This window comes from Hemiscyllium ocellatum, chromosome 15, assembly GCF_020745735.1.
Source record: "Hemiscyllium ocellatum isolate sHemOce1 chromosome 15, sHemOce1.pat.X.cur, whole genome shotgun sequence".
NCBI lineage: Eukaryota > Metazoa > Chordata > Chondrichthyes > Orectolobiformes > Hemiscylliidae > Hemiscyllium > Hemiscyllium ocellatum.
Genome location: NC_083415.1, coordinates 36,211,114 through 36,239,026, shown reverse-complemented (window position 1 = coordinate 36,239,026; position 27,913 = coordinate 36,211,114). Strand labels below are relative to the sequence as shown.

Here is a 27,913-nt window from a genome sequence, read left to right as displayed (position 1 = left end):
TAATAGAAAATCAACATCACCAGCCCACTTGTCCACTTTACAGTAAGTCAGAATGGCAAGTACAGTGGACTTTAAAGTACATAATCCTACATTGATATTGGCAGGCTAATATGGCCTGAGGAGATCATAGTGCAGACAAAGCAAAATGAGACCGGAGCATTACAACAAAATTAAAAAGGTTTCTGGATCCACTCAACCAGACCCAGAATCTAAGAAGCTTGCAAATGCCAAAAGGACTAATTTGAGCTGTCACAATTACACTCATCATTAATGGCTGATAGTAGATTGCAGGAGTTGGTTAATATAGTTGAATGAAAGGATAGTTTAGATTTTCTTATAGATACAATACCCCTATCACTAAAACATTTAAACTTGTTTTTTTCTGCACATCAGGTGCTTCTTTTGCTATGACTCTTGCCAATCCGCTGACAAAATATCAAATAAATGAGACAATTAATGTGATGAAGCTAAACCTAAATCCTAAAGTTCCCTTTTCTTTTTGTTTGACTATTGAATTTATAGTTACTCAGCAAGTGTTATGTTGCTGGGTTCTGAATGCTGCTTTTTTAACAGAAAGCTATTACACTAAAAATAATATCATCACAAGTCCCCACAGTATAATAAATTTTCAATTTTTGTATTTAGTTTTTTAAAAAAAATAATTTCAATATTAAGCATTGCCTTACACTTCAGTGCTGCAAAAATTTGTAAACTCTGAATGATGGCAATTCTACAGAAAAGTAAATTGTAGGTATCTTTTCATAAGTAAATTGACAGATTCTTTTTCTAAGCAAATCACTTTTCGGAATCTGCTAATTTGACCTTGTGATGAAGGTAATCCTTGACTTTTCACCTTCCCCTGACATGGGAAGATATGAATTTCACTCAATCTGATTGCATTGTTGAGTTTAAGAATTCAACATGTGAAGAGTCACAGGAGCAATTCCAGCTGTCAATCTTTGGAGACCAGTGCACTGCACTAGTTCCTCACCTTATTTCAATCTTATTTTCAAATCAAACGTGTTCAATACCTTAATTCATAGAAAGTGCATTATTTGAAACTTGTAGGTGAGATTTCAATTAAATTTTACACTGAAGCCTCTTAGGCCACAATTAGATAGGATAACATCTTTCGCATACATACGTTTTTATGTAAATTCTTGGCAAATTACTTAGAATGTCAGTAAGTGTACAGTAGATACAGGTGGAAACCTATTGATTTGGCAGCAGTATGCATTTTTATTCATCAATAAATCTAATCAGAAGAATGTAGTTTAAAGTGCATATGCTATGTACCCATTTTGGACTGGAAAGTGTATGACCCAAACCTAATATATACATTCATATTCCAGCTTTACACCATATATAAAACCACATTTATCATTCTAAATTGATGTTTTCACTGATTAGGTCCCATTACTGACCAGTTCTCAATACAACATTGTTACAAATGTAACGTTGTACTTGAAGGTGCTGCTGTTTATAATGTCAATTGTAAAATAGTTTTTTTTCTAAAATGCTTAATCAATCACATAACAGTACATACAATTCAATTAATGAATCAACAAGTTATGAGGACTTCAAACACAAAGATGTTGAAAGTAATACCAACTAATACAAGTCAAGATGTTGTGTGGGTTAAAAACTTTGTTCTAATGTTGCAGCACAGGGCTTCAAGTGAATTGGAAAGCCAAATGTTTCCTCATGCTGCCTAACTGCATTAAATATATGTTCCTATAACTGTGACAATATTGCATAATTTTAAAAATTATGTTCTTGAAATTTCTTTATTCTTTTCAAACAGGAATTTAATTTTACATATGCACTGAGAGCCTGACTTATTCCTATTTTGAGTGTGTGTAGAAGTTCCAACTTAACGTGTCTTCCGCAGGTATTTTCAACACTAATGACCAATATAGTAAATCAGGGGTGTCCAAGCATTTAGTCTTTACAAGCTGCTTAAACTAGTACCATGGAAAATTGGTGGTCATATGTCGCTTAGAGTTTCTTCCTTGGGCCACACACAGGAAGTTACAACCAAAATGCTATGCCTGAAATTACATCCATTTTGCTGATGTCAATTTACAAATATTTCCAATTTCATTAGAGTAAACTGAAACTTAAAATTGGTGTAAATTCATATAAGTCAGCAATAATATACAGGTTTCATTAAAACAAAATAGACCCACACCAGCATATGTCTTTAATACACAGAACAGAAAAGTACAGCACAGAACTGGCCCTTTGGCCCACGATGTTGTGCTGAGGTTTAATCCTAATGTCAAATATAATAACTTAACCTACGCACCCCTCAACTCATTGCTATCCATGTGCAAATCTTACAATTTAACATTCAACTCATGCACATGTGTCTGCCTTGGGAAGAATTACAATTTTTAATGTGGCCAATGCCATTAAAAATGTACTGGAAGAAACAGAAATAATAAAGCATATCTGACAGGGAAATGATTTTTAAAAGAATGCCCAAAACTTGTAATTAAAAAAAACTGAGAATTGACATTTGTTTTGTTTCACCTGCAACTCTGACCACAATGTTGATAGATGCACAACAATCCATTACTCCCAGTCAATTGCAACTACAGGATACACAGATTTTAGAATTCGGTGTATAGCCAATTTGGGAGTTTGATGGATGACTTAAAAGATCACAAGAACATTGTAGTTTTGCAGGGAACTCAATTATGCCCAAACTTTGACAATTCTTTCAGTCCTGTAATTTCTTTGTGCTCAAAACATGGGACAAATGCAAAGGAAACCCCAGGTCATAAAATTATCATCTATGCTCCATTATTTTGCATGTATCTCAAATTGCTTTATGGTTTAGAATTAAATCAACAAGAAAACAACAGCATCAGGAAGAAATTTTACAAATTTCTTTGCTGACAAAATTCAAATGAGGCAAACCAATGTAGATGAAATGTAAAGAAAAATAGGACTGTGTTGCCTGGGCTTTAAAGGGCCAATTTGCCTGGTGCCCCATATGGCCTATTGACTCTGGCGATAGGTTTGCATTTGTCTTCAGCATGGCTTCCCATTCCGATTCATGAGATTAACATATGGTTTCACTGTAGTACTGTGGAAAATGGAGTAATCCAGTCACTCGTAGGAAATTTACAATGATAGCAGACATCAAGATTACACACAAGAAACGTAACACCTATTTCTCATATTTAATTTTTGCTTCAAGTAGACTTAAATCAAGCAGTACTAGTAAAAACAAAGAGCTGCAGATACTGGAGATCTGAGTTCCAAAGAACACTCATATTGAACTCGAAATGGTAATTCTGTTGCACTTTCCACAGATGCTGCCAGATCCGTTGAATTTCACCATGACTTTCTGTTTTTATTTCAGGAATAATAGTTCAAAGCCAATTCTATGTTTAGACCACAGATTAGATATTCCACTCTGCAGCCAGTGGACGTATCCAATTTTGTGTGCTTTGACCCTAATGAATCTGCCAGTTTCAGATTCATTGAAATGTTTGTGGTGATCTCCCAGCAATGTCTCTGATTGCACATTTCAGGATGAATACAGGATAAGAAAAAGCAGTGCAAGCAATTTGGCCGGTTGCGAGCGGCTGAAATAAAATTTTCCTCTCAATTTATTTTTAAATTTCCCATATTGCATTGTTAACGTCACTGTTCTGCAATGCATTGGCTTAATGAGCAAAAAGGTCAGATCATGTGTTTTGATCATTAACGTTTATATGTATATATTTGTCCAAATGCTGAGGTGTGAGTCAACTTTTGCGTCTCAGAGTGGTTCCCTTCCACATTTCCCATGCCTACCTGTCCAAAATTCCCAAAGAATGGGCATTAAATTATTAGAAAATTGAAATTTATGAGTTGAAATGTTCTGCAAATTTTACAATGCACTGAAGAAAGAAATATGGAAAAACTTACGGTTTATCACATACAAAGGGTCATATCACAAGTCCACGTTGCCATCAAGAAAATTTAGATGAGCGCTACCCACAATTACTGATACAAACATCATGTATCAGCAGCGCAGACCTATAAAATTACCCCTGCAGACTTAAGCACCAAATCATTTAATATATTTATATATATATCTATATAATATATGGATTGTATTAGTTATTTTGGAAATATACACATAGCCTAAACTCTATATATAAACATTAGTTTATATTGATAAATTAATATAAATATAAACTAATAGAAATGGATTGCAATTTTGTTTATTAGATTTGTCTATTAAATAACAAAGGAATTTGAACATTATAAATAAATAACCAATTTGATTAATCAATGTGCAATCCAATACTACGAACTTACTACCAATATTTTTATTCTAGATAAAAAGCGTAGCAATTGTTTTTGACACCTTGTACCCCATAATCATTCACTTTATAAAAAACATAAACAGTAAAGTCAAATAGAGCAGGATATAGTAACAAAGCAATATTAAATAGCCATATAATCCTTTGTGCTAAATGATTGTGTCTAGCATGTCTTCAGTTTCAACTCAGTTACAAGGATTGGCTTTTATCTGCCACATACACAGCTTTATTCTTGGGCCTGTTTTTGAACCCATAACATTAGGCAATATAACAAACTTTAGAGCCACTGGTAGATAGTGTTATCTTAGGTTAACCCATCATTTTCCATTTATGATGCCCAAAGGCTGATGCAACGCTCCTCCAGACTACAGTCGCTTTACCTTTATATTGGCTTCCATTTTGCAGCTTGAAGCTTCTAGACTGAACCTCCTTTTTTGCTGCTTGGTAATATATTTTTCCTTTTCATTTTGCTATTGCTCTTTAAAGTTGCAGGACATTGTGACGTTATTTGATCAGCAGTCTTTGCTCCCGCCATCTCCTTGTCTTTTATAGAAAGCTCTGAAGTTCTTTCTTTGGGTTTTCTTCCTCTCTTCTTCCCAGTTGTGCTTTTCTTCCTCTCAGATTTTGTAACCTTCAGCTCCCTTTTGTTTCTTGCAGGTATTTCTGCAGAGGCCCTAAACCAGTTCTGTTAAAGGACATTTTAATCTTTAAGAGTTGATTGTGTTTTGAAGTTTGGGAAAACTGCACAGCATAATTGTCACTATTTTTAAGATAAAACATGAAGTATTAGCGTAGAATGTGCATTTCTATTGCATATTTTTGTTTTATATAAAGTAAAATTGTGAAAATTCAAATTCCTCTACTTTCTTCCCAACATTCCTTATCTTCCTCCGACTTAGACTAACTACAAATGGGAGCAGGAAGGCAGTCCCCTCTCAAATATTCACTAGTATCCTTCTGGAAAAAGGAAACATGTAGCATTATTCCAGCACCACATTCTCCCCAATTTTCCTGTCTTTTGACGTAAAGTGCTGGGTCTTTACTCAGCATCTCTCCACATGTGCACAATTCAAACTGATACCTCCACACTGTTAGTGCATATGTTGATGCTGCAACAGATTATTTCAGATACTTTAAATCAACCTTTTCAAATGGTATAATACACCTCTAGAGCAGGTGGGACTTGAAAACTATTACTTTGCCTAGTTAAATGCTAAGAAGATAGACATTTTAAATCAATTTCAACAGTGCAGCATGCCTAGAGTAGATGGGATCACAGCATGGACCTACAGAGAGGTACATGGACTCCGACTGCATCACAAGACCACTCAAAGTCCAATTCAAGAATGGAAGATTAATTAGCAAGAACTGCACCAACAATCCATACACAAACAACTCAGAGACTCTACCAAACAAATTTTCATGTATGGAAAATAATAAAATAATAATTTCTCTTTTCAAAGTATTTACCTATCAGTTGGGGTTGGCATGAAAAATTATTTTGCCACGTCCCATTAATTAGAATGGAACATTTCAAGTGTCCGATTATAGCAAACAAACCAGTTGGGTTTTCTGCCTAGAATTATATAGGATTATTTTTAAAATTATATAGCAGTACTTTGGTTGTTTTGGACATTCATCTTCCTAATATTCTGTATGTACTAGCCTATAATTAACTGTTTGGTCAACTTCAAAACCACAGTATTAGAGTGGATAAAAGCAACCGCAGTTGGGTAATTATTCCAACCCATGAGGCTGCACTTTTCCCTTCTCTCTCATATAATTGGATGTACTTTGCAGAATGCCAAAAAAAAAGTCAAGTGTGCTGCAGATTAGCAGCAAATGTGCTGTTGTTTTTACTGTCATACACTTTCATTCAAAATCCTTTTCCTGTAATGGTGACTTTGATATTTTGAAAAGCATACAAAAAAAGCAGGGGCAATTGTTACACCAATAACGAAAGTAATTTAAGACCTTTTGTGAAATGATGTTAGCTTACCTCAGAGTGAGAGTTGTTGATGTGGTATTTAACTCCACTTTCCGAGCTAAATTCCTTCTGACAAATCAAACATCTGTATTTCCCAACTAGATGCTCACCCTGTCATAAAACAGTATATCATTAAATCTCATGAATTCACAACTCAGGAGTGGCTGCATTTATGAGGCAATTTCCTAACTTTGCATTGTTGGCAAATATTGTACATTCAAATTTCTAATCTGTTCTCTCTATTGGCAAGATTCACCACTAGCAACACGAATTAAGAAAATTAACTCCATGTAATTTGCATACAAAACAGCAATATCATATGTTATGCTTCTTTGAGCATTTCAACACAAATTTTTTGTATTGTCTGCTTACACAGGAAATGTTCCAAAGTGACTCAGAGGTGAAAACAGATCCCATAGTAAAAGGCAACAGACAGTTCAGCATTACAATGGCGCAAAAGGACACAGAATTCAGCTCCCAAACTGGCAAGTTTTATTTTCAGTGGTCACCACATAAAAAGCACAATAAAAGTATGCATGTCTCAAACACTGTCACATTAATATGGAATTACCTAATGTAGAATATGTAATTAAATGTACATTCTTTGAAAGGCAAATGATGTAATTGTTTGAAAAAGAGTAATATTAAGAAATGTGGACATGAGTAGACCAGTAAATTTAAACTAGGTGTAGATCATGCACAGAAAATTACTGGTATAGGTTTCTTGGACTAAATGGCCTGTTTCTGTACAATGATACATTGCACAATTTTATGAGTGGCCCGAGACTTTAGGAGCACCAGCTGATCTTAAAGCTAAAAGGTTAACAAGCTATATGAATACTGCCCATGTGTTTGTCAGGGAGATATGACCAGAATGGAACATAGTGCTCACATTATTTGTGAGCAAAAGTTGAAGAAGCTGCTCAGGTTGCACATCACTGCCATCTATTGATTGTCTGCAGAGTGACATGCGGGGATTGATCAGCCAACTAATATTCAGCATGTGAAGTGAGGACGTGAATTAGGGAACAATGGGAAAATAATAGTTTAAATAAATAAGAATACTAATGTCCTTAATAATTGTTAATTTATTTTGAATTCAATTAGATTCAGGATTAGCTACTGAGTTCATAAAATACTGCCATGAGCGGGCGGCACGATGGCACAGTGGTTAGCACTGCTGCCTCACAGCTCAAGAGACCCGGGTTCAATTCCTGACTCAGGCGACTGACTGTGTGGAGTTTGCACATTCTCCCCATGTCGGCGTGGGTTTCCTCCCACAGTCCAAAGATGTGCAGGTGAGGTGAATTGGCCATGCTAAATTGCCCGTAGTGTTAGGTATGGGTGGGTTGCGCTCCGGCAGGTCAGTGTGGACTTGTTGGGCCGAAGGGCCTGTTTCCACACTGTAAGTAATCTAATAACCCTATTGGAAACATTTGCTTTTGGTTAAACCAAGACCCCATATTTCTTCTTAAGAAGAGGTTTGCAATCCGTTGCACTATTCTGAAGAAGTGCTGGTGAATACCAATGATGTCCTGGTCAATATTTATTCCTCGATCATTTGTCTGAACACATATTATTTGATCACTTACACTTTGCTGTTAGAGTGGTGGTTGGGGTATGCATATTAGCTGCCACATATCCTATGCTGTAAGAGTGACTACATTTCACGGAGTACTTCAATAGCTGTGAAGCACTTTGAGATGTCCAGTAGTCATAAAAAGAGCTGTATAAATGGAAATATTTCCGTTTTTATTACAAAACTATAGACAAGAGTTGGAAACTTTGTAAGAGTCAGATCATGCCAGGAGGTGATGGCCTAGTAGTATTATCGCTATTATCTCCTGTTGGTAGAAATCATCACCAATGGAAAGCAACTGGAAACTGTTAAGTTCTCTGCTTATGATATTAGATCAATAGCCTGTAGCTATTAGTAGATTAGATTCCCTACAGTGTGGAAACAGGCCCTTCAGTCCAACTAGTCCACACCAACCGTCCAAAGAATAACTCAACCAGATTAATTTCCCCCTGACGAATGTACCTAACACTACGGGCAATTTTTTAGCATGGCCAATTCACCTGACCTGCACATCTTTTGGAATGTGGGAGAAAAACCAGAGCACCCAGAAGAAATCCATGCAGACACAGGGAGAATGTGCAAACCCCACACAGAATCACCCAAGGCTGGAATTGAACCCAGATCCCTGGCGCTGTGAGGCAGCAGTGCTAACCACTGTGCCACCCCATAGCAGTGGTAATGTAGAATTACAGGAGAACTTCCTTTCCAACAGTACATAGGTTAGATTGATTCCATGATACTGCATATGGCACCCAAGTCTGCAAGAAGGCATGGACAGACTGCAACTTGAAAATACTCCTTGATGTTCTTTGAAATTTTTAAAGTTTTAACTGTAATTTTCCAATTTCTCCAATTTTAAAAGAATCAAAATATGAAAAATAATAAATCAACATGATGCTCTGAAAACAGAAAATGCTGGAAAGAGCAGGTCTGCTAGCAGAAGACAAGAACTAATGTTTCTCATGGGCACCTCGATTGAACTTACCAGCTCTAATCCAGGGCACCCAGTTGCAACAGAACTGCAAAGTATTTTCAACTTTTTCTGGTTTAATTACAGCTATACAGCATTGTCAGCATTTTGCCTTTTTGTCAGTCTGGGAGCTCCCTCACACATAGCCATTTGAACACACGATAATGTGAACTGCCTCTGGAGATTGGCAAGAGTCTCCGAAGTTTAATGAGCGGGAGGGATACTTGTTAAAATTAACTGGAAACTGTATTTTATTCTAAAAGTTCAAAAGTTTATATGGGGAAGTGAAAACAACTTTCCTGAGGTTGACTTCTGCAGAGGTGCTGAAGTAGATGGAATGGCAACTTTGTGCTGAGGGATTGCCAGCCTATTTCCCTCCTCGTGGCTGTTTTGGGGTAGGAAGGGTAGATGGGCCAATTAAAGTGCCCTCTGAAGGCCTTCTGCGACACTATTTAAATATTCTACTGAGATCAAAGCTTGGTTGATATGTGGAGGCAGCTTCATGGCAGCAGAGCAGGGACCCAGCGATTTTTCATTTAACTTTCACACCCTTGTGACCACGATTGCCACACTGTCACAGTGGTTTCTTTCTACAATGCTGACCTAGCAACTGTGGCCACACCTTATTTTTAAAAACTGAAATATTCAAAGGGTGCCTCAGTGTTGAGGTGCTCTCCTGGTTACCCGTCTAGTACAGAGTGCCCACCTCTAAAGGTGAGGTTGCAAATATTCCAGCACTGGTCAACATCCTATTGGTTCACTGCTCTTAAAGGGGGAGGACTACTTAACTGGTTGCCTCCTCCAAAACCACCTTCTTTATTCTGTCAGTGATTTTGTGGTTTCCAATGCACATTTCATCCTGTCAAAGGATCAGAACTGGGGACAAATGTGTATTGAATTGTCAGTCTTTGGGGACCATTCAATAATTTTTGCCACTGTTAGTCTCTTTTGTTTTTTAGGCTAGAAAGTATACAAGTGTATGTGTATGAATATGCTTAAACAACTTGGTTATACAGTAGCCATTGGGTATTTTTGTGGGGGTAAGTTAGCTCAGTTGATTGTCCGACTTGTTTGCAATGCTATGTAACACGAACTGCAATGCAAGACTCAATCTTTTCCCTCACCAGAGGCATGGTGACCCTCAGGTTAAACCTCTACCAGTCATCTCTGTCTAGTGAGAGAGCAGCTCTATGATCCAGTACAACTATGCCAATGTTATTTAACTTTCCAACTTACCTTAGTACATGTTGCTAGATGCGCTTTTAATCCAGAAAAACTTGAGTAGATTGCTTCACAACGCTGTAAGACAAAATATACAAGTGAAAGACATTTATTCACAACACAGCAAGTAGAGGCAAAACACAGGATAGCAGAGTGAAGCAGTAAGTAGGTGAGGCAGTAGGCAAAAGGACTGATTAGGGATAGTCTACATGGCTTTGTGCATGGGAAATCATGTCTCACAAACTTGATTGAGTTTTTTGAAGAAATAACAAAGAGGCTTGATGAGGACAGAGCAGTAGTCATGATCTATGCGGACTTCAGTAAGGCATTTGACTAAGTTCCTCATGGGAGACTGGTTGGCAAGGTTAGATCTCACTGTATACAGAGAGAATTAATTGGATTTGGATGCAGAACTGTCTCAAAGGTAGAAGACAGAGGGTGCTTTTCAGACTGCAGGGCTGGGACCAGTGTTGTGTGGCAAGGATTGGTGCTGGATCCACTAATTTTCGTCATTTATATAAATGATTTGGATGTGAGCATAAGAGGTATAGTGAGTAAGTTTGCAGATGACCCCAAAATAGTGGACAGCAAAGGAGGTTACCTCAGAGTACAACGGGATCTTGATCACATAAGCCAATGGGCTGAGATGTGCCAGATGTAGTTTAATTTAGATAAATGTGAGGTGCTGCATTTTGGGAAAGCTAATCTTAGCAGGACTTATACACTTAATGGTAAGGTGCTAGGGAGTGTTGCTGAACAAAGGGACCTTGAAGTGCAGGTTCATAGCTCCTTGAAAGTGGAGTCACAGGTAGATAGGATAGTGAAGAAGGCGTTTGGCATGCTTTCCTTTATTGGTCAGAGCATTGAGTATAGGGGTTGGGAGGTCATGTTGCGATTCTACAGGACATTGGTTCAGCTACTTTTGGAATATTGCGTGCAGTTCCAATCTCTTTCCTATCTGAAGGATGTTGTGAAACTTTTAAGGGTTCAGAAAACATTTACAATGATGTTGCTTAGGATGGAGAGTTTGAGCTATAGGGAGAGTCTGAATAGGCTGGGGCTGTTTTCCCTGGAGCATCGGAGTCTGAGGACTGACCTTATAGAGGTTTAGAAAATCATGAGCAGCATGGATAGGATGAATAGCTATGGTTATTTCCCCAAGGTAGGGGATTCCAAACTAAAGGGCATAGGTTTAAGGTGAAAGGGGAAAGATTTAAAAGGGACCTAAGGGGCAACTTTTTCAGAGGGTGGTGCGTGTATGGGGTGAGTTTCCAGAAGAAGTAGTGAAGGCTGGTACAATTACAGGCATCTGGACGGGTTTATGAATAGGAAGGGTTTAGAGAGATATGGGCCAAGGAATGGTAAATGATACTAAATTAGGTTAGGATATCTGGTCGGCATGAACAAGTTGGACCGAAGGGTCTGCTTACATGCTGTATATCTCTATGACTCTCTGACTGCAAAATCATTTCTAATAGGGAAGGAGAAAATGTTTTTTTCCTATCTGGTAGTACAATATCCCTCATAATTTTGTACACTTCAATCAGGTGCCCCTTCAGCCACCTTTGGTCCAAGGGGAAAAAAACACAGTCAATCTACCTTCTCTTCATAGCTGATTCACTCCAGCTCAGGCAGCATCCTGCTGAATCTCCTCTGCACTGACTCTAGTACAAACCCATCCTTTAGTGATCAGAACTGCACACAGTACCTCAGCTGTGTTCTAACTAATGTCATGTACAGCTCCATCATAAACTCTGCACTCTCATATTCAAAGTATGGCCAATCCACCCTAACCTGCACATCTTTGGACTGTCAGAGGAAACCGGAGCACCCGTAGGAAACCCCACACAAGTAAAGGCAAGTATTCTAAACACTTTCGTAACCTCCTTATCCGCCTGTCCTGTTGCCTTCAAGGATCTGTGAATTTGCATACCAATGTCCCTCTGATCCTCCATACTTCCTAAGGTCCACCTTTCATTATGTACTCATTCACCTTGTTAGTCCCTCAAAATGTATCACCTCACAATTTACAAGATTTCATTCCATGAAATTCCTTAGCTCTGCCCACAACTACACTTGGAACCCTGCCAGCCAGACCTTTGATCAGCCCTGATTTATGCTGCCTGTTACCCCCCAACCTGACTCTGCCAGAAATAATTCGCCCCTCACAACCCCAGCTGCCATCTGACTGCTCCCAAGCACAAAACCCTTCAGAAGCCAGCCTGACAAGTGTGTGTGTGTGTGTGTGTGTGTGTGTGTGTGTGTTGTGGGAGGGGGGTAAGGAAAACAGGATGATCATGTTAGTGGTATTGGAATGAGTAATGGGTCATTATTATTGGGGGCATGAGGATGTGTGAGGGTTATGACATTTATGTGGTGGTGAGGTGGCTGTTCATATTGAACAAAAAAATGCCGGCAATGGGATAATGAATAATCATAGAATATGGAACAAAGGTGTGGTTTGATTCCCCTGATTATCCTGCACCATGAAGGAAGTGATGGATCTCAGGTGGGCTCTGTATTTGGGAATCAATTGGGATTGAACCAGCGGTTGAGATATATGGAGCTCAATCCTCACATAAAAAAACAGGGAGGAACTAAGAGTCAACTTGACAATGACAGTCTGACAGTGATTGCCACTCCTCAAACCTAACATTTTCATAATTATGAAAGATTTTTGGAGACTAACGCTGTGAAAGATTGTTTGAATTGGTTAGCAAATCATTAAGAATATGGAGCTCAAGATCATTAAGAGAAAAATTAAAGTTGAAGAGTTGTTAGAAACGAACACGATTTAATGTGATGTGTGGCATGCATCTTTTAAGAAGCACATCTCAAACTTCTGTTAATCATTACAACCACTGACATCACAATTATGTCATGACTTGCTGTCAGTCTATGAACAGCTGGACTTGGAGTAAGATGGACATGTTTGTTCTGATATAATGCGATAATTGCACTCCCGTGCGATCCTGCGTTATAAGAAAATTGCGTAATAGAAGCACCATTTAAATCAATGTATTATTGAGTGCACCAAGGGGTGTTTGCTGGGTTTGGGAGATGTGACTGTCAAGAAAGCTTTACGCTGTGGTAGCTCAGTGGTTAGCACTGCTGCTTCACAGATCCACCGACCCGGGTTCAATTCCAGCCTCGGACGACTGTCTGTGTGGAGTTTGCACATTCTCCCCGTGTCTGTGTGGGGTTTCCTACGGGTGCTCCGGTTTCCTCCGACAGTCCAAAGATGTGCAGGTTAGGGTGGATTGGCCATGCTAAATTGCCCGTAGTGTTAGGTGCATTAGTCAGAGGGAAATGGGTCTGGGTAGGTTAAAAGGTTTGGAGAGATATGGGCCAGTTACTGGCAGGTGGGACTAGATTGGGTTGGGATATCTGGTCAGTATGGACTTGTTGGGCCGAAGGCCCTGTTCCACACTGTAAGGAATCAAATCTAATCTAATCTAATCAATGGGACCGGAATCACATTAATGCCAATACAGGTAAGAAAGTTTGCATTCTAGAAATAATGATCTAAATTCTTGATTTGTGTTATAGCCAATTCATATTGAAGAAATACACGTTAAAGTAGAACTGACTGTAATAGTCTCCTGGTGAATAATGTACTTACCTTCTATACTTAATATATTGTTTCACCAATTCTTGCATATGATTGGTGTGTTTATGTTGAATGAAGAAGAACGTAGCACAAGTGACTAATAAGGTCGCAGCTATTGGAGAATTTTAATCTTCTAAGTGAATGTGAACGGTACAGGCAGGGAGTTCCAATTTCAGTTGAGGGATTTGCATCAAATTGTCAAAATATTCAAATGCACATCCATTTTAACTAGTTTGAAATCAGGCATGGCAAGTCCAAATAACAAAGAGAAATAGGGGCTTAATTTAAATGGCAAAATCTTGTCCCTGCTCTGTACTGAAGTTAAACCTGTCATTTTGACTCCGGCTAATTAAAGTTGTCCAGTCTCAGACATGGAAAAGAGAGGGTGTTGAATCTTACCAGAAATCAGCCAAGTGTAATTTTTGGTAAGTTTCGTGGAGGCTTTCTTTCTAGTTGTGGTTCTGTTCGCCGAGTTGGGAATTTGTGTTGCAGACATTTCGTCCCCTGTCTAGGTGACATCCTCAGTGCTTGGGTGCTTCCTGTGAAGCGCTTCTGTGATGTTTCCTCCGGCATTTATAGTGATTTGTATCTGCCGCTTCCGGTTGTCAGTTCCAGCTGTCCGCTGCAGTGGCCGGTCCAGGTCGATGTGCTTGTTGATTGAATCGGTGGATGAGTACCATGCCTCTAGGAATTCCCTGGCTGTTCTCTGTTTGGCTTGTCCTATAATAGTAGTGTTGTCCCAGTCGAACTCATGTTGCTTGTCATCTGCGTGTGTGGCTACTAAGGATAGCTGGTATTGTCATTTCGTGGCTAGTTGGTGTTCATGGATACGGATCGTTAGCTGATTTCCTGTTTGTCCTATCTGCAACACAAATTCCCAGCTCGGCGAACAGAACCACAACAACGAGCACCCAAGCTACAAATCTTCTCCCAAACTTTGGGCTTTCTTTCTGTGAGTTCTGACAGGGTTTCTCATGCTAACTTTACTAACCCAACTCATTTCCTACACACACAATCATGTGTGGCCCACTCATCACATTTTCCCATTCACCATAGGAAAAAATACTGGCCATTGTTCGGATCTCCCAGTTGTCTGGGTGCAGGTACCCTTCTTTAAGGCTCAATCATGCATGTGGTCAAACACTGGCAGTAAACTGTTCATTTTATTTGCTCAAAAATTTCAGACAGAGAGCAATTGGCACTTGCTTTATGCTGGAGACCTGGATGCCCTCTTGGACAGAGCTGTATACAGTCACTACCCACAGAGTCGAGAATATGGTGCTGGGAAAGTACAGCAGGTCGGGCAGCATCTAAGGAGCAGGAGAATTGGCGTTTCAGGCATAAGCCCTTCATCAGGATGCCCGAAATGTCGATTCTCCTGCTCCTTGGATGCTGCCTGACCTGCTTTGCTTATCCAGCACCACACTCTCAACTCTGATCTCCAGCATCTGCAGTCCACACTTTTTGCCCACAGAGTGTATGCTGCTGAGATGTTGGTGACTGGTGGAGATCCAAAGAGGCAAGCTGGAGTTGCCAGTTTACTATTCTGACTTCCATGTTGGGAATGTTACTGTCAAGTATCTATCCAATATGGGGGACAGTGGGAAACTGCACATAAATGAGGTGAGATGATATAATATATCAAGATGTTAATACATGCTAATAGACTCCTCGCCATTCACAAGTGAGAATCTCATCTTCCAGTTAAACACCTGTTGTAAAATGAAACATTATGCTCTCGACAATAGCAAGATCTTCAATGCTGATCTCAAGTCATCTTCCCAACTTTTTTCACCAATGCTCACATTATTGAGTGCTTAGGAAAACTGAGTGCCTGGAGTCAGCAGTTTAGCTCAGGATTAAGTACAATGTATATGCTGAACATAGGTTGTTGAAGCCTCAGAAAGTGTTCATGGAAGAAGCTGAAGATTGTGATAATGACACAGAGTTTCCAGTACTGTTAAGCTACAGGAAATTGATGATTATCCAAGACTGGATATCAGAGAAGCTGTCTAAAAGAACAAATCAATGGAGGAGTCAAGGGAGGTGATGGAGTGATATCGCTGATGTCACTGGTATTCATGACATGATTTGAACAACTTGCTCATACAGAGGGTATATGTGACATGGATAATTTGAGCCAAGGTTTCATGTGTAACTTCAACATATTTCAATGTATTGTTGGGGACACTGACCCTATGCTCACTAATGATTCAACTAAGTGTCAACATTTTTGTAAGGCAGAGCCATGGAAGACTATTGAGATGATTATTGTGAAGTGGAGGGATGCTGTGTTAGTAATAGTCAAATAAGATTGTAACAAAGTGAAGGCAATCTCAGCAAGAAAATAATGTAGTCACATGCTGCTTGACTGAGGTTGATGAGGCAGGATAATAGAGTCATAGAGTCATAGAGATGTACAGCATGGAAACATCCAACCTGTCCATGTCGACCAGATATCCCAAACCAATCTAGTCCCACCTGCCAGCACCTGGCCCATATCCCTCCAAACCCTTCCTATTCATATACCCATCCAAAAGCCTCTTAAATGTTCCAATTGTATCAGCCACCACCACATCCTCTGGCAGCTCATTCCATACACATACCACCCTCTGCATGAAAAAGTTGCCCCCTAGGTCTTTTTTATATCTTTCCCCTCTTGCGCTAAACATACGCCCTCTAGGTCTGGACTCCCTGATCCCAGGGAAAAGACTTTGTGTATTTATCCTATCCATGCCCCTTATAATTTTGTAAACCTCTATAAGGTCACCCCTCAGTGATTTTGGTTAGGATCATTTTACAAATTCAGAAAGTATAGGAAGTCAAAGAAAGATTTGTACTGGCAGGTTCAAGAGAACTGGACAAGTATCTGGGAAGTGACAGTGCAGACAAGTGCATTAGGACAGGAAATGAGATTTGGTAGTTTTTTACAGGCATGGAGTGGGGGTCAGGGTGTGTATTTTGAGCAGTAGGTTCACGTGAACAGTATTGAAAGGGAGGAGATGAGTGCCTGGGAAAAGAAAACTATTCACATTGTCAACCAGCATGCAAGTCAGGGTTGGGTGGTCAGAAGTTTAACAAAAAGGAATCAAGGCAGAAGGACATGGGCCCTTGTTAGAAGTCAAGCTTGGAAATAGCATGAGTTTGGACAAGAATTTAATCTTTCACAATACTACATAAAATAAGTACTTTGGTGAAGATCTAAAACAAAATTCACAGCTGTGTTAACTTACATTGTTAGGACAGCAAATCTGACCATTTTCTTTGACTTCATTTTTCCAGCTTTCAAGCTGTTTAGGGTTGAATGATGGTAGCCCAGGACGAGTGTATTTAAGCTACAAGAGAGAGACCTAGTAAGAGTCAGCTTCATAATTGGGTTCGCAAACAAACATGTCTTGCCTATTTACTATACACATAAATTGTGACACTGTGATTAGGATTGTACCAATTCTTAGCTGTTATTCTCTTGGATACCTTGCCAATGATACTTTATGTTCAATATTCTGATGTCACTTTTATTTGAAATGGGGAAATCAAAACCGCACAAAGCAGAGCTCAGTCTATGAATTAAAACATTTTGTACAAAGGACAGTTTAAACTGTGTATAATCAGATAGCCCTCTATGTAAGAACTATTTCTTTAAATATTTTCATTGCATGATAACTTTCATACAAGGTTAAAGACTTCTGCAGGAGTTACTGTAAAATTACTGAGAAATCCTGCCCTCCAGATCACAATTTAAAATGACAAAAACAAATGTCAACACAATTTCAGCAAAATATCTTCAATTTTCTTCAAGTCACTTACATTGAAATAAATATTCCCTCACCCTCTTAATATCAGGGACTAAATCATCTTTATTTCTTCTTCTGGTCCAAAGTTTTGAAAGCTCATCCTCTGCAATTTCCTGGAGATGGAAAACTGCTACTTGTGCAGATCTTCGACGGATGCGGCCACTCGGAGTTTTCTCAAACAAATTCTCAAAGTCTTCTTCAGGTGATTTCTGATCAGAATCTTCAGTTGCCTAAACAATATTTTGTTGGAATTGTTATTATCAAAATGATGGTTAAAATATGTAAATTGTCCTTTTTTCCTTTCTGACAACCCATGAATTGGTGCATTACAACAAATGTTAATGAGTTCAATGTAATATTTAGAAACATGATTATTCCTTTGAATCAGGCAGTTGGGAATGAAGAAAAATGATGCAAATAATATCTTCAGAAAACTTTCTGATGTGTCATCAGGGACTGAAGTGAGAAATAATTTATAAATGAAAGAAGTGGAATTAAAACTGTGTTACCATACAAATAGTACTTTTTCAATTGATTTTGTTGATTTTGTTAATCTGCATATGTAGCTTTTTATGAGTTAAAGGGTTCCTACTCTTGCTTGCTTAGATTTTGGAGAAGAGGCTTAAATGATAGAACTATTTATAGATAGTCAGGTTATTAATAAAAAAACTTCACAATAATTTATGACTGAAATTTTTTGTCAAGTTAGATGTTCAAATTCACTCTTTTGCAGCCAAAGCTAGAATGTTAACATAAATGATATAATCGTATCCTGAGGTGTGGTTAGAGCCAATATATTCCTGATTCAAAAACAAGTGTATTACTAATTCAGTTAAGATGTAATAAACATGCATTGATGATTCTGACACAAGAACAAGACTTTAACAATGTAAATTTAATACTGCCAACTTGATTGAGATTTTTGAAGAAATGACGAAGAAGATTAATCAAAGCAGAGCGGTGAACGTTGTCTATATGGACTTTAGTTCAGGCATTTGGCAAGGTTCCATATCATGGACCATATGGAATACAGGGAGAGCTAGCCACTTGGATACAAAATTTGCTTGAAGGTGGGGGACAAAGGGATGGCGGTGAAGGGTTGCTCTTTGGACTGGAAGCCTGTGACTAGTGGTGTGCCACAAGGGTAAGTGCTGGGTCCCCTGGTTTTAATAATTTATATAAATGATTTGGATGTGAATATAGGAAGTATTGTTAGTAAGTTTGTAGTTGACACCAAAATTGATAGCGAAGAAGGTTACCTCAGAATAAAAAAGCACATTGATCAGATGGGCAAATCAGCTGAGTAGTGACAGATGGAGTTTAATTTAGATACATGCGAGGTGCTGCATTTTAATAGGACAGGTACTAGAGAGTGTTGCCAAGTGTTGGGGTGCAGGTTCATAGTTCCTTGAAAATGGAGTTTCAGGTAAACAGGGTGGTGAAGAAGGCGTTTAGTATGCTTGCCTTTATTGGTCAGTGCATTGAGTGTGGGATTTGGGAGGTCATGCTGTGGCCGTACACAACAATTGTTAGGCCGCTTTTGGAATACTGCATTCAATTCTGGTCAATTCCGGTCTCGCTGCTATTGGAAAGATGTTGTGAAACTTGTACGGGTTCAGAAAACATTTACAGTGATGTTGCTTAGCTTGGAGGGTTTGAGCTATAGGGAGAGTTTAATAGGCTGGGGTCGTTTTCCCTGGAGCATCGGAGGCTGAGGACTGACCTTGTAGAGGTTTAGAAAATCATGAGCAGCATGGATAGGATGAATAGCTATGGTTATTTCCCCAAGGTAGAGGATTCCAAAACTAGAGGGCATAGGTTTAAGGTGAAAGAGGATAGATTTAAAAGGGACCTAAAGGGCAATGTTTTCATGCTGAGAGTGATGTGTGTATGAAATGAGCTGCCAGAGGAAGTGGTGGAGAATGATACAATTACAACATTTAAAAGGCATCTGGATGTGTATATGAATAGAAGGGGTTTAGAGGGATATGGGCCAAGTGCTGACAAATGGAACTAGATTAATTTATGTTATCTGGTCAGCATGGATCAGTTGGACAGAAGGGTCTGTTTCTGTGCTGTACATTTCTATGATTCTATGATAAATATAAAAGCTCCTTCATATTCTCGACATTGTTAGCTATAGTTGTGATAGTATCCTACTCCCTGAATGAAAAGATGGCATGTTCAAGCCCTTCTTAAGCACATCTAGACCTGCCTAATTTCAGCTTACACTCCACTGTAGCACCGAAGGAGTGCCATATTATTGAGAATACCACCTTTTAGATAAATTTTTAATTTTTGCAATTCACGGTGCACTATTCAAAAAAGAGCAGGCAAGTTGACCAGCATTTATTACTTAAGTAAATCAATAAAACAGATTATTCAGTTATTTATTTTATTCCTGTTTGTAATACCATATTGTGAGTAAATTGGCTAATGTAATTCCTGACAATACTTACAGAGTATTTAATTGACTGTGATCCACTTGAGCATATCTTAAATATCACATAAATGCAAATTTTTATTCCTGTGATGAAGTAGCCTTAATCATAATCACGTTATTCACAAGAAACAGCTCATAAACACTTTGGTATACTAAGAATACATTTAAAGAAATGTTTGCACACTTCCCATAAAACAGCAAGAGAGAAATTAAATGTTTTAAAATTACACTTGAAAATCAAGAAATCTTACCACTGAGTGTTCAGATTTTACATGATAGTCATGACCAGCCTTTGATTTATACTCCTTTTCACAATGCTCACAAATGAAAACAGCTTTTTCAATATCTGTAGGCTCTTTCCCACATCTTTTTAAATGATACTGGTAGCCCATTAGGCTAGCAAATGTAGCTGTGCAGTCCTAGGAAAATAATAATTACAGATGTAATGCACCAATCAAGCAATAGGGAGATTTCCAGTTTTGAAAATCACTCTGACATACAGCTGCACAATATGTTTCCATAGCTATCTAATTGGGAGCTACCAAATGCTGAAAGACTGCACAACTCTATCTGGTAAAAATTATCCATGTAGATTCTTAGCACAGACTGCATGCACATTGAGAAATCATGCATGAACTTCATAATTTTCTGTTATATATTTCCACAAGCAAAACACTGTTCCAGGAATGCATAGTTGTAAAACTGATCCTAATAACTTTAAAAACAAGTAAGTAAAATTCAGCTTTAACCTTCTGATATTAATATTTAGAATGTATTTAACCTCATTGGGACACCTCAATTTTCCCATTTGTTTAAGTACTCTTCGCAGTCTTTCACGCTCCTGCTGTTCATCCAGCAGCTTCTCTGCATTCATCAAAGGCTGTAAGATACGAGGCAAGAAAATACTGTTACTTAAGAAGGTCAGAAACATCATGAGATAACATATGTATGCATAACAACTGGCCTTGTCTACTAGAAGCTCATGTTTGGAAAATTCCACACAGTTTTAATTTCCTAATATGCATTCCCAGCAGGTAATATTTCTCATTAGATGCCAACGTTCATGAAATTAAATCTCAGCTGTCAAACTGGGTGGAAGCTTTAATTAGTGTAATCAAAAGTTGAGGTTATTCACTAACCTTATTATTGTGCTCTGCCATAGTGTGATACTTTAGGCCAGCTTTAGATTTAAACTGCTTAGCACAATGTTGACACTTCAAAGCATTCTGCAGCTGTAAGTATTAGAGAGGAGTAAATCTTTCTGGATTGATAACACAGCCTTTTGCCACATAATCTTAGCTAGTCATCTCAAAGGTTTAAATTTTATGTAAATAAAGTTTTGGAGAAAAAACATTGCTTTAAAATAACAAACAACTAATGTATCAAGTTATTTATAAAAACATTTTGTTCTGATATATTGAGAAAAGATTAGTGAAATTCTTATGTATAAAGTAATGCAGAAATCCCTGATGGCTCAGTGGCATTATACCACTGAATAGGTGAACCATGATTAATTATTTTGATCATTATCCTCCTCAGTTTCCACAGAGGAAATGGATTTTTAGATCAGAAAATCACAGAAGATGGATGCATACAATTATTGATTGCTTTCTGTGGTGAGTAAAATAGTAAAAGGACAACACAAATTGATGATAATCTCAAAAAGGAGATATTGAAAAAAAGTGTATTCATGCAGTTGGCTTTTGAGAACCAGATAGTTAAAAACAAAAATATTCAAGGATATGGTAGCAAAGAGGAGATAAGGGTTGGATAAGGAAATGTATGTAGAAAAAGCACCTGAACAGACCTAATAAATCCAAGACCTCGACTGGTGTAAAACTTATACTAGGCTCATAAGCATGCAAGAGTGAACATCAGCTGAGGGGAACAGTGAGAACTGCTGAAATAATTTATTAGATAAACACAAACCTAAGTGCCCCTGACTGGCACAAGAGAACTGGCATTTCAGTGAAGTAAAGAAATTCTCTGGTGTTGAATAGAAGGCATTGTCAAAGCTTACAAAAGCAATTGAATATGGGACCAGAGGATCAGGGGATGACAAAAACCTCTGATATCCCATCTCAATGAGGAATGAAAACTCTCAGGGAAGGAGAAGGTGGGAATATGTGACAAATAATAAGTGTGACAAATATATAATGTTGTAAACTTGAAGAAACATTTTCAAAAGTGGCTGAGATAACTGGAATCTTTTTTGAGGACATCATCTAGCTTTGTAAATTGTGCCAGCTTAAGTAACCATAAATAATCTTAGTGTTGCAGCACTATGAAAAGTTTAAAAATGTACAAATAGGCACTGGGATGAAGATATTAGTAGAAAGAATCATTTATCATAACTATGTAAAAGCAAAATAAAGTCACTTTGTGATTTGATGTCCAGTGACCAAGATATGCCTGTTCCTTGTTCCTCGTTTTTATGCTTTGAGGATGTTTGCAATGAGACAAATAGCTCCTTTTACTCAAAATAACATATGCCTCCTTAAGAAGATTACTTAAAGGGAGTTGCATGATATACATAAAAACTCCTTTTCTTTTAGAATAAAGAAAACAGAAATTGTTGGAGAAACTCAACAGGTCTGATAGCATCTGTGTAGACAGAAATGAATGTAACTGTTTGAAGTCTAATAATTCTTTTTCGGAAGCATCTTTTGCCTTTAGTTAACTCTGTTCTCTTACAGCGTTATCCACTTTTCCTCTGATTTCTTCCTTCTCTTGTCCTGTGTACATGAATATCCATAATGGACTCCATGAAAAGGACTTCATAACAGAGGAATGAAAATAAAAGATTTCCCTGTTGAAACTACAGCAATATACCTTGCAAGTCCGCTTCTTAGTTTGCCAGCTGAGAAAAAAAGTTTTGCAATCACTTGAGTGAAAGTTGAATGTTTCAAAGTTTATCAACAGTGAGCTCGGCCACTTTCTGCTTTGACAAAACAAATGGGTAACTTTATCCCTCATCTACATATTTAATTCAAATCAGGTGTAATTCTTGTGTCAATTTCTGAGCTTGGAAATTTTACCTTCATTATTATACCATTTACAGACATGCACCATGTGGAAAGGTATGTTTTGGCTGACATTGAATTCAACTGGAAAGTGATATCCCTCTTGAAACTGGTGTAAATGGTGTAAAAGACCTGTACTAGAAGTGACAGAACAATTAGCTTTCTGCATTCTTCCACTACCATGCACATCTGCTTTAAAATTACCGAATTTCAAGTTCCATGTTTTTTTTAATATTAGCAGAATTAAATCTTACATACCTCTTTGCAGATTTCTAGGTGTTTCTTCAAGCCTGCTATAGTCTTCCGGTGTACAGTTATACAGTTTGGACAGACAACTTCTCCTCTATCTGAAATCTCCTGCTGCCACTTTTCTTCTTGGCTTCCTGTTGTCAATGGTATATAAGTATAACATTAAAAGCAACAGTTTGTGATCTATTTCCACAATATTAATTGTTTAACACATACTTAATGTCACACTATTTATACAATGCAATATTGTTTGGTAATTCACATGATGTTGGGGTTGGGGGGGGGTGCTCTACTCTAGTGCATTACTATTTTTGCCACAAACACTCTTTACTGTCTCTGTTGCAACTGTTTAAAGCTGTTTATTTCTCTGGCCTTTGGGAAATCAGTCTGTAAATTGCCAATAAAAAAACAGTTCTTCTCAGCAGCCAGACTTAGCAAGGTTGTAATGTCACTGCTGTTGATTGAGTTCAGACTATTAGGGAGCAGTGACATTAAGCCCTGTGCAAAAGCATTATTACATTGCGAAAATACAAACTATATCCAGATTTATAAATCCAATAAATGACAGCATCCCTTTTGTAATATCTGGTAGCATACCTAATTTTGGAAGGATGACTTTAAACTGATTTGCTCAGTAGAATCCAGGAATATAGTTAAAATAGGTGACTTCATATTGGTTGCAAATTTAATCTATAGTTTTGGCCAGGCAAATGATAGGAGACTCAGCAATGGGGAATCGATTCCTTCTTTAAACACAGAAATATTTTTTCATTGGGATCATTAAGGCTTGGCAGCAATTCTGATGCCACTGTAAGGTCGTCATTGTGGCCTCAGAGCCAGATCGATCTGGTGACAACAGCTCTGGGGCTTGAAGAGTCCCAGAAAGGCAGATTATTTCAACTTTTTGTTTCCTGCCACATTGTGTCATAGAGTCATGCAGTACGGAAATAGACCCTTCAGTCCAACATGTTTGAACCAATGAAATTTCCCAAATTCAACTAGTCCTACTTGCCTGCGGTTGGCCCATATCCCTCTAAACCTTTCCTATTCATTTACCTATCCAAATGTCTTTTAAATGTTGCATGTTTACTTGCATTAACCACTTCCTCTGGCAGTTCATTCCACATATGAACCACCCTCTGGGTGAAAATGTTGCACTTCAGATTCCTTTTAATCTTACTCCTCTCACCTTAAAAACATGCACCCTAGTTTTGAACTCATCCACCTAGGGAAAAGACCTTTGCTATTCACCTTATCTAGGCCCATTGTGGTTTTGTAAACTTCTATAAGGTCACCCATCAACCTATGCTCCACATCTGTTTTCCTGAATCTTTACAGCAGGATCTCCAGAGAGAACCTGGAGCTTTGCCTTTCACTCAGGCTGATTTCTTGCTCCAACACTCCAACAGTGAAAATTTACAGAAGAAAATACATTCTTGCTTCAAATTGACCTCTGCTTGAGCCACTTGAAAATGCACTCCAAAAATAAAATATACTCTGGGTGTTTTTGGGCTACAGTCCTAAATTTAACTCTTGTCTGTAGTTTTACGACTGCTGATTAATGTTTTGGTTTTCAAGCTGAAAAGTTATAAAGCAACCCAGCTATTTTTCTCTTGTCCTCCCTACAGATGAAGGCACAATATTGACATTGCATAGCATCAGCAAATAATGATTAACACAGACTAATTCCTCTGTAATGAGCTGTGGATTTTCACTGGTCTCTAATGAAGTTGCTGGAACGTTGGGCTGGATTTTATTAGTAGCTAAGAAGTCACATTGTTAGGACTGAAAGCAGAATTTGACCTTACAATATAATGAGTTAAATTTAGTTGTGCCATACACTAATGAAACAGCTGACATCATCACAGGAAGCGATGTAATATCACACTATCTTGCCATCCCTCACAGTCTTGGGGCAAGATTAAGCCACATGTTTCTGAATAAAGTTAATGATTTCCTTTTTAAAGCAGACTCCTTGAATATTCTCTATTAGCACAATGAGATTCCACTCCATGAGGCAGTGGAATCTGAGGATGGCATTTTGACAGCAGTGGAATGACCAATTCTCCAAGGCTTTCTCCAAGAGCTGCCAACTAAATTAATTAATCAGAGTGCCCACCTAAAGCTTCATTTATGGGATGGCCATCCACAAACTTCCCTGCCTGGAACTTAATTCGTCAAAGCCAGGAAGGTGTAAAGGTGTCTACCCAGCATCATCCTTTCTGATTAAATGCCTTCTTACCTCTAAATTTGTAATGGGGAAAGCATTAAGTTCCACATACAGTTGTTTACTGCAACATCATAGAATTTTAATAATTAAGTTTCACAATGTGACTCAAAATTTTGGGGGTGGATTATAGATTAAACTTTGAAATGTTTTCTTACCTGGTAGATATGTGACTGCTTCTTTTTTAATATGAACTCCCAAAGGTTTTTTTTGCAATTCTTCATTGTATGTGCTGTTATTTTTCTTCTTGCCTTTACCCCTTCCTTTATCATCTGGTTTTGACAGGCCTTTAATTAATCATCACAATGATAATGAATTAGTCCTTTTACTACTTTAAAGGTATTTTAGTCTTTTCTACATCCAATTTTAACTTTGCCACAGATATATTTTGTTACTTTTTTCACAATGAATCTTGCAGAATTATTTGATAATGTAACATTTAATTTCACAGCACATTACTGACACATTTCAACTCAAGGTTGATTGCCTAACCACCAACAAGTGGAGAGGAAAGAAACCATTGGACTAAACTCTCCTTGCTATAAGTTAATGCATCTAAAATATCCCACAACAGGACAGAAATCAAGGAGGCAAGAAGTAATTCTAACTTGATGGTGAAAGTGTCAAGAAAAACTTCCACTTGTTAAAAATAATGAAGAAAGATTTATTTTCATACGGCTTCTTAAATGTAAGGATTCTGAACTGGATTTTAATTACCTGATTGTTGTGTTGGTTTGCCTTTTAATCCAAAGGTTCCTGATATAGATGGCTGCTCCCCTGTAAATTTCTTAGGTGTCTTCTGTTTCCTTCCTGGCTCAAACAAAATATTACATAATATTAGTCTGAATAACTTAATTTTTAGACATAATCTGCATTTGCCCTTAGAAGCATGGAAATGTGATTTGTGAATTAATTATCAAAATACTTTTAAAAATTAGAGCTTGTCAGCAATACATTCTATTTCACTAGATGTGTTAAGTTATTGAAAATAAGTTATATTAAAATACCAGACAAGGGAAAGTCAAATGAATGCCTTGAGTATTTATTTTCTAATATCACCAATTTTCACTGTAGTATTTTATCTTTGGAATTGGTTTTGCAGAATAGTAATTCTTACATACACTCATTTTTCCAGCATGGGTCCTGTTGATTCAAAAACAACAGGACATGATTTCCTGGCATTCTCAACTGAAGAAATTGTGGTCAACTTAATTAGTAGCAGGATTCGTGGGAGAAGAAACTAGGTTAAGTTGCTGGCTTTCTGTCAATGTGGAGAATGAAAAGGCAAGGACAAATATGTTATTTGTATAAGACTCAATAGGACCATAGAAAGAATGAACAGATCATTAATTCAAACAACATTGATCAGGTTGAACCAAAACAATGGACCAGAAAAAAAATATTGAATGTATTTGTACTAACCTATTATTTTATTTCTTACATGGAATCCTACTAGATTAAATCAAAACATAGTGGGGTTTATTATAAATTAAGACTATAAGAAATAAGAGTGGAAGCAAGGCCATTCAGCCCATTGAGTCCACTCCACCATTCAATCATGCTGATGGGCATTTCAATGCCACTTACCCGCACTCTCCCCATATCCCTTAATTCCTTGCGAGATTAAGAATTTATCAATCTCTGCCATGAAGACATTTAATGTCCCGGTCTCGACTGAGCTCCGTGACAATGAATTCCACAGGCTCACCACTCTCTGTCTGAAGAAATGTCTCCTCATTTCCATTCTAAATTGACCCCCTCTAATTCTAAGGCTGTGCCCACAGGTCCTAGTATCCCTGCCTGATGGAAACAATTTCCCAGCATTCACCCTTTCTAAGCCATGGGTTATCTTGTAAGTTTCTATTAGATCTCCCCTCAATCTTCTAAACTCTCATGGACACCATCCCAGGATCCTCAGCCGTTCATTGTATGTTAGGCCTACCGTTCCAGGGATCACCCATGTGAATCTCCACTGGACATGCTCCAGTGCCAGTATGTCCTTCCTGAGGTTTGGGGCCCAAAACTGGACATAGTATTCTAAATGGGACCTAACCAGAGCTTTATAAAGTCTCACCAGCGCATCACTGCTTTTACATTCCAACCCTCTTGAGATAACTGACATTACATTTGCTTTCTTAATCACTGACTCAACCTGCAAGTCAACCTTTAGAGAATCCTGTACTAGCACTCCCAGATCCCTTTATACATTGGTTTTATGAATTTTCTCACCATTTACAAAATAGTCCATGCCTGTGTTCTTGCAGGTAAATTGTACTTTGCTTGTCCACTTATCATTTGTAAAATAAACTTATTATTGGTTTGCACTGAGCTACATTTTTCTGCAATGTTAATCACTTCATTATTTGGGAGACTAGAAGTACACTTGTGCGATTACCGAGGTTGGTTGGTTGGTTGGTTTGCTTTAATTGTTGTTGACCCAAAACATGGTCTCTCACAACTAACTATCAGGCAGCAAAGATAAAAT

General features: G+C 38.0%; 1 protein-coding gene across 3 annotated transcripts in view; it reads right to left on the bottom strand.

Moving 5' to 3' along the window:
- Window positions 1-4,354: 4,354 nt before the first annotated feature.
- The window catches only part of znf512b (zinc finger protein 512B), a 99,031-nt gene continuing 75,472 nt past the window's right edge, over window positions 4,355-27,913 (bottom strand). The window contains exons 7-17 of one of the 3 annotated variants that reach the window (XM_060836046.1): window positions 26,146-26,238; window positions 25,587-25,715; window positions 23,211-23,335; window positions 21,069-21,161; window positions 20,711-20,809; window positions 20,181-20,348; window positions 17,522-17,716; window positions 16,926-17,027; window positions 10,098-10,160; window positions 6,325-6,423; window positions 4,355-5,010 (exon numbers count right to left, since the gene is read on the bottom strand). In XM_060836046.1, the coding sequence (XP_060692029.1) occupies window positions 4,741-5,010; window positions 6,325-6,423; window positions 10,098-10,160; window positions 16,926-17,027; window positions 17,522-17,716; window positions 20,181-20,348; window positions 20,711-20,809; window positions 21,069-21,161; window positions 23,211-23,335; window positions 25,587-25,715; window positions 26,146-26,238 (1,436 nt within the window). In that variant the 3' untranslated portion in view covers window positions 4,355-4,740. Of the gene's footprint in view, window positions 5,011-5,041; window positions 5,086-6,324; window positions 6,424-10,097; window positions 10,161-16,925; window positions 17,028-17,521; window positions 17,717-20,180; window positions 20,349-20,710; window positions 20,810-21,068; window positions 21,162-23,210; window positions 23,336-25,586; window positions 25,716-26,145; window positions 26,239-27,913 lie in introns of those variants that run through there. The other 2 variants (XM_060836048.1, XM_060836047.1) reach the window with 2 other exon arrangements.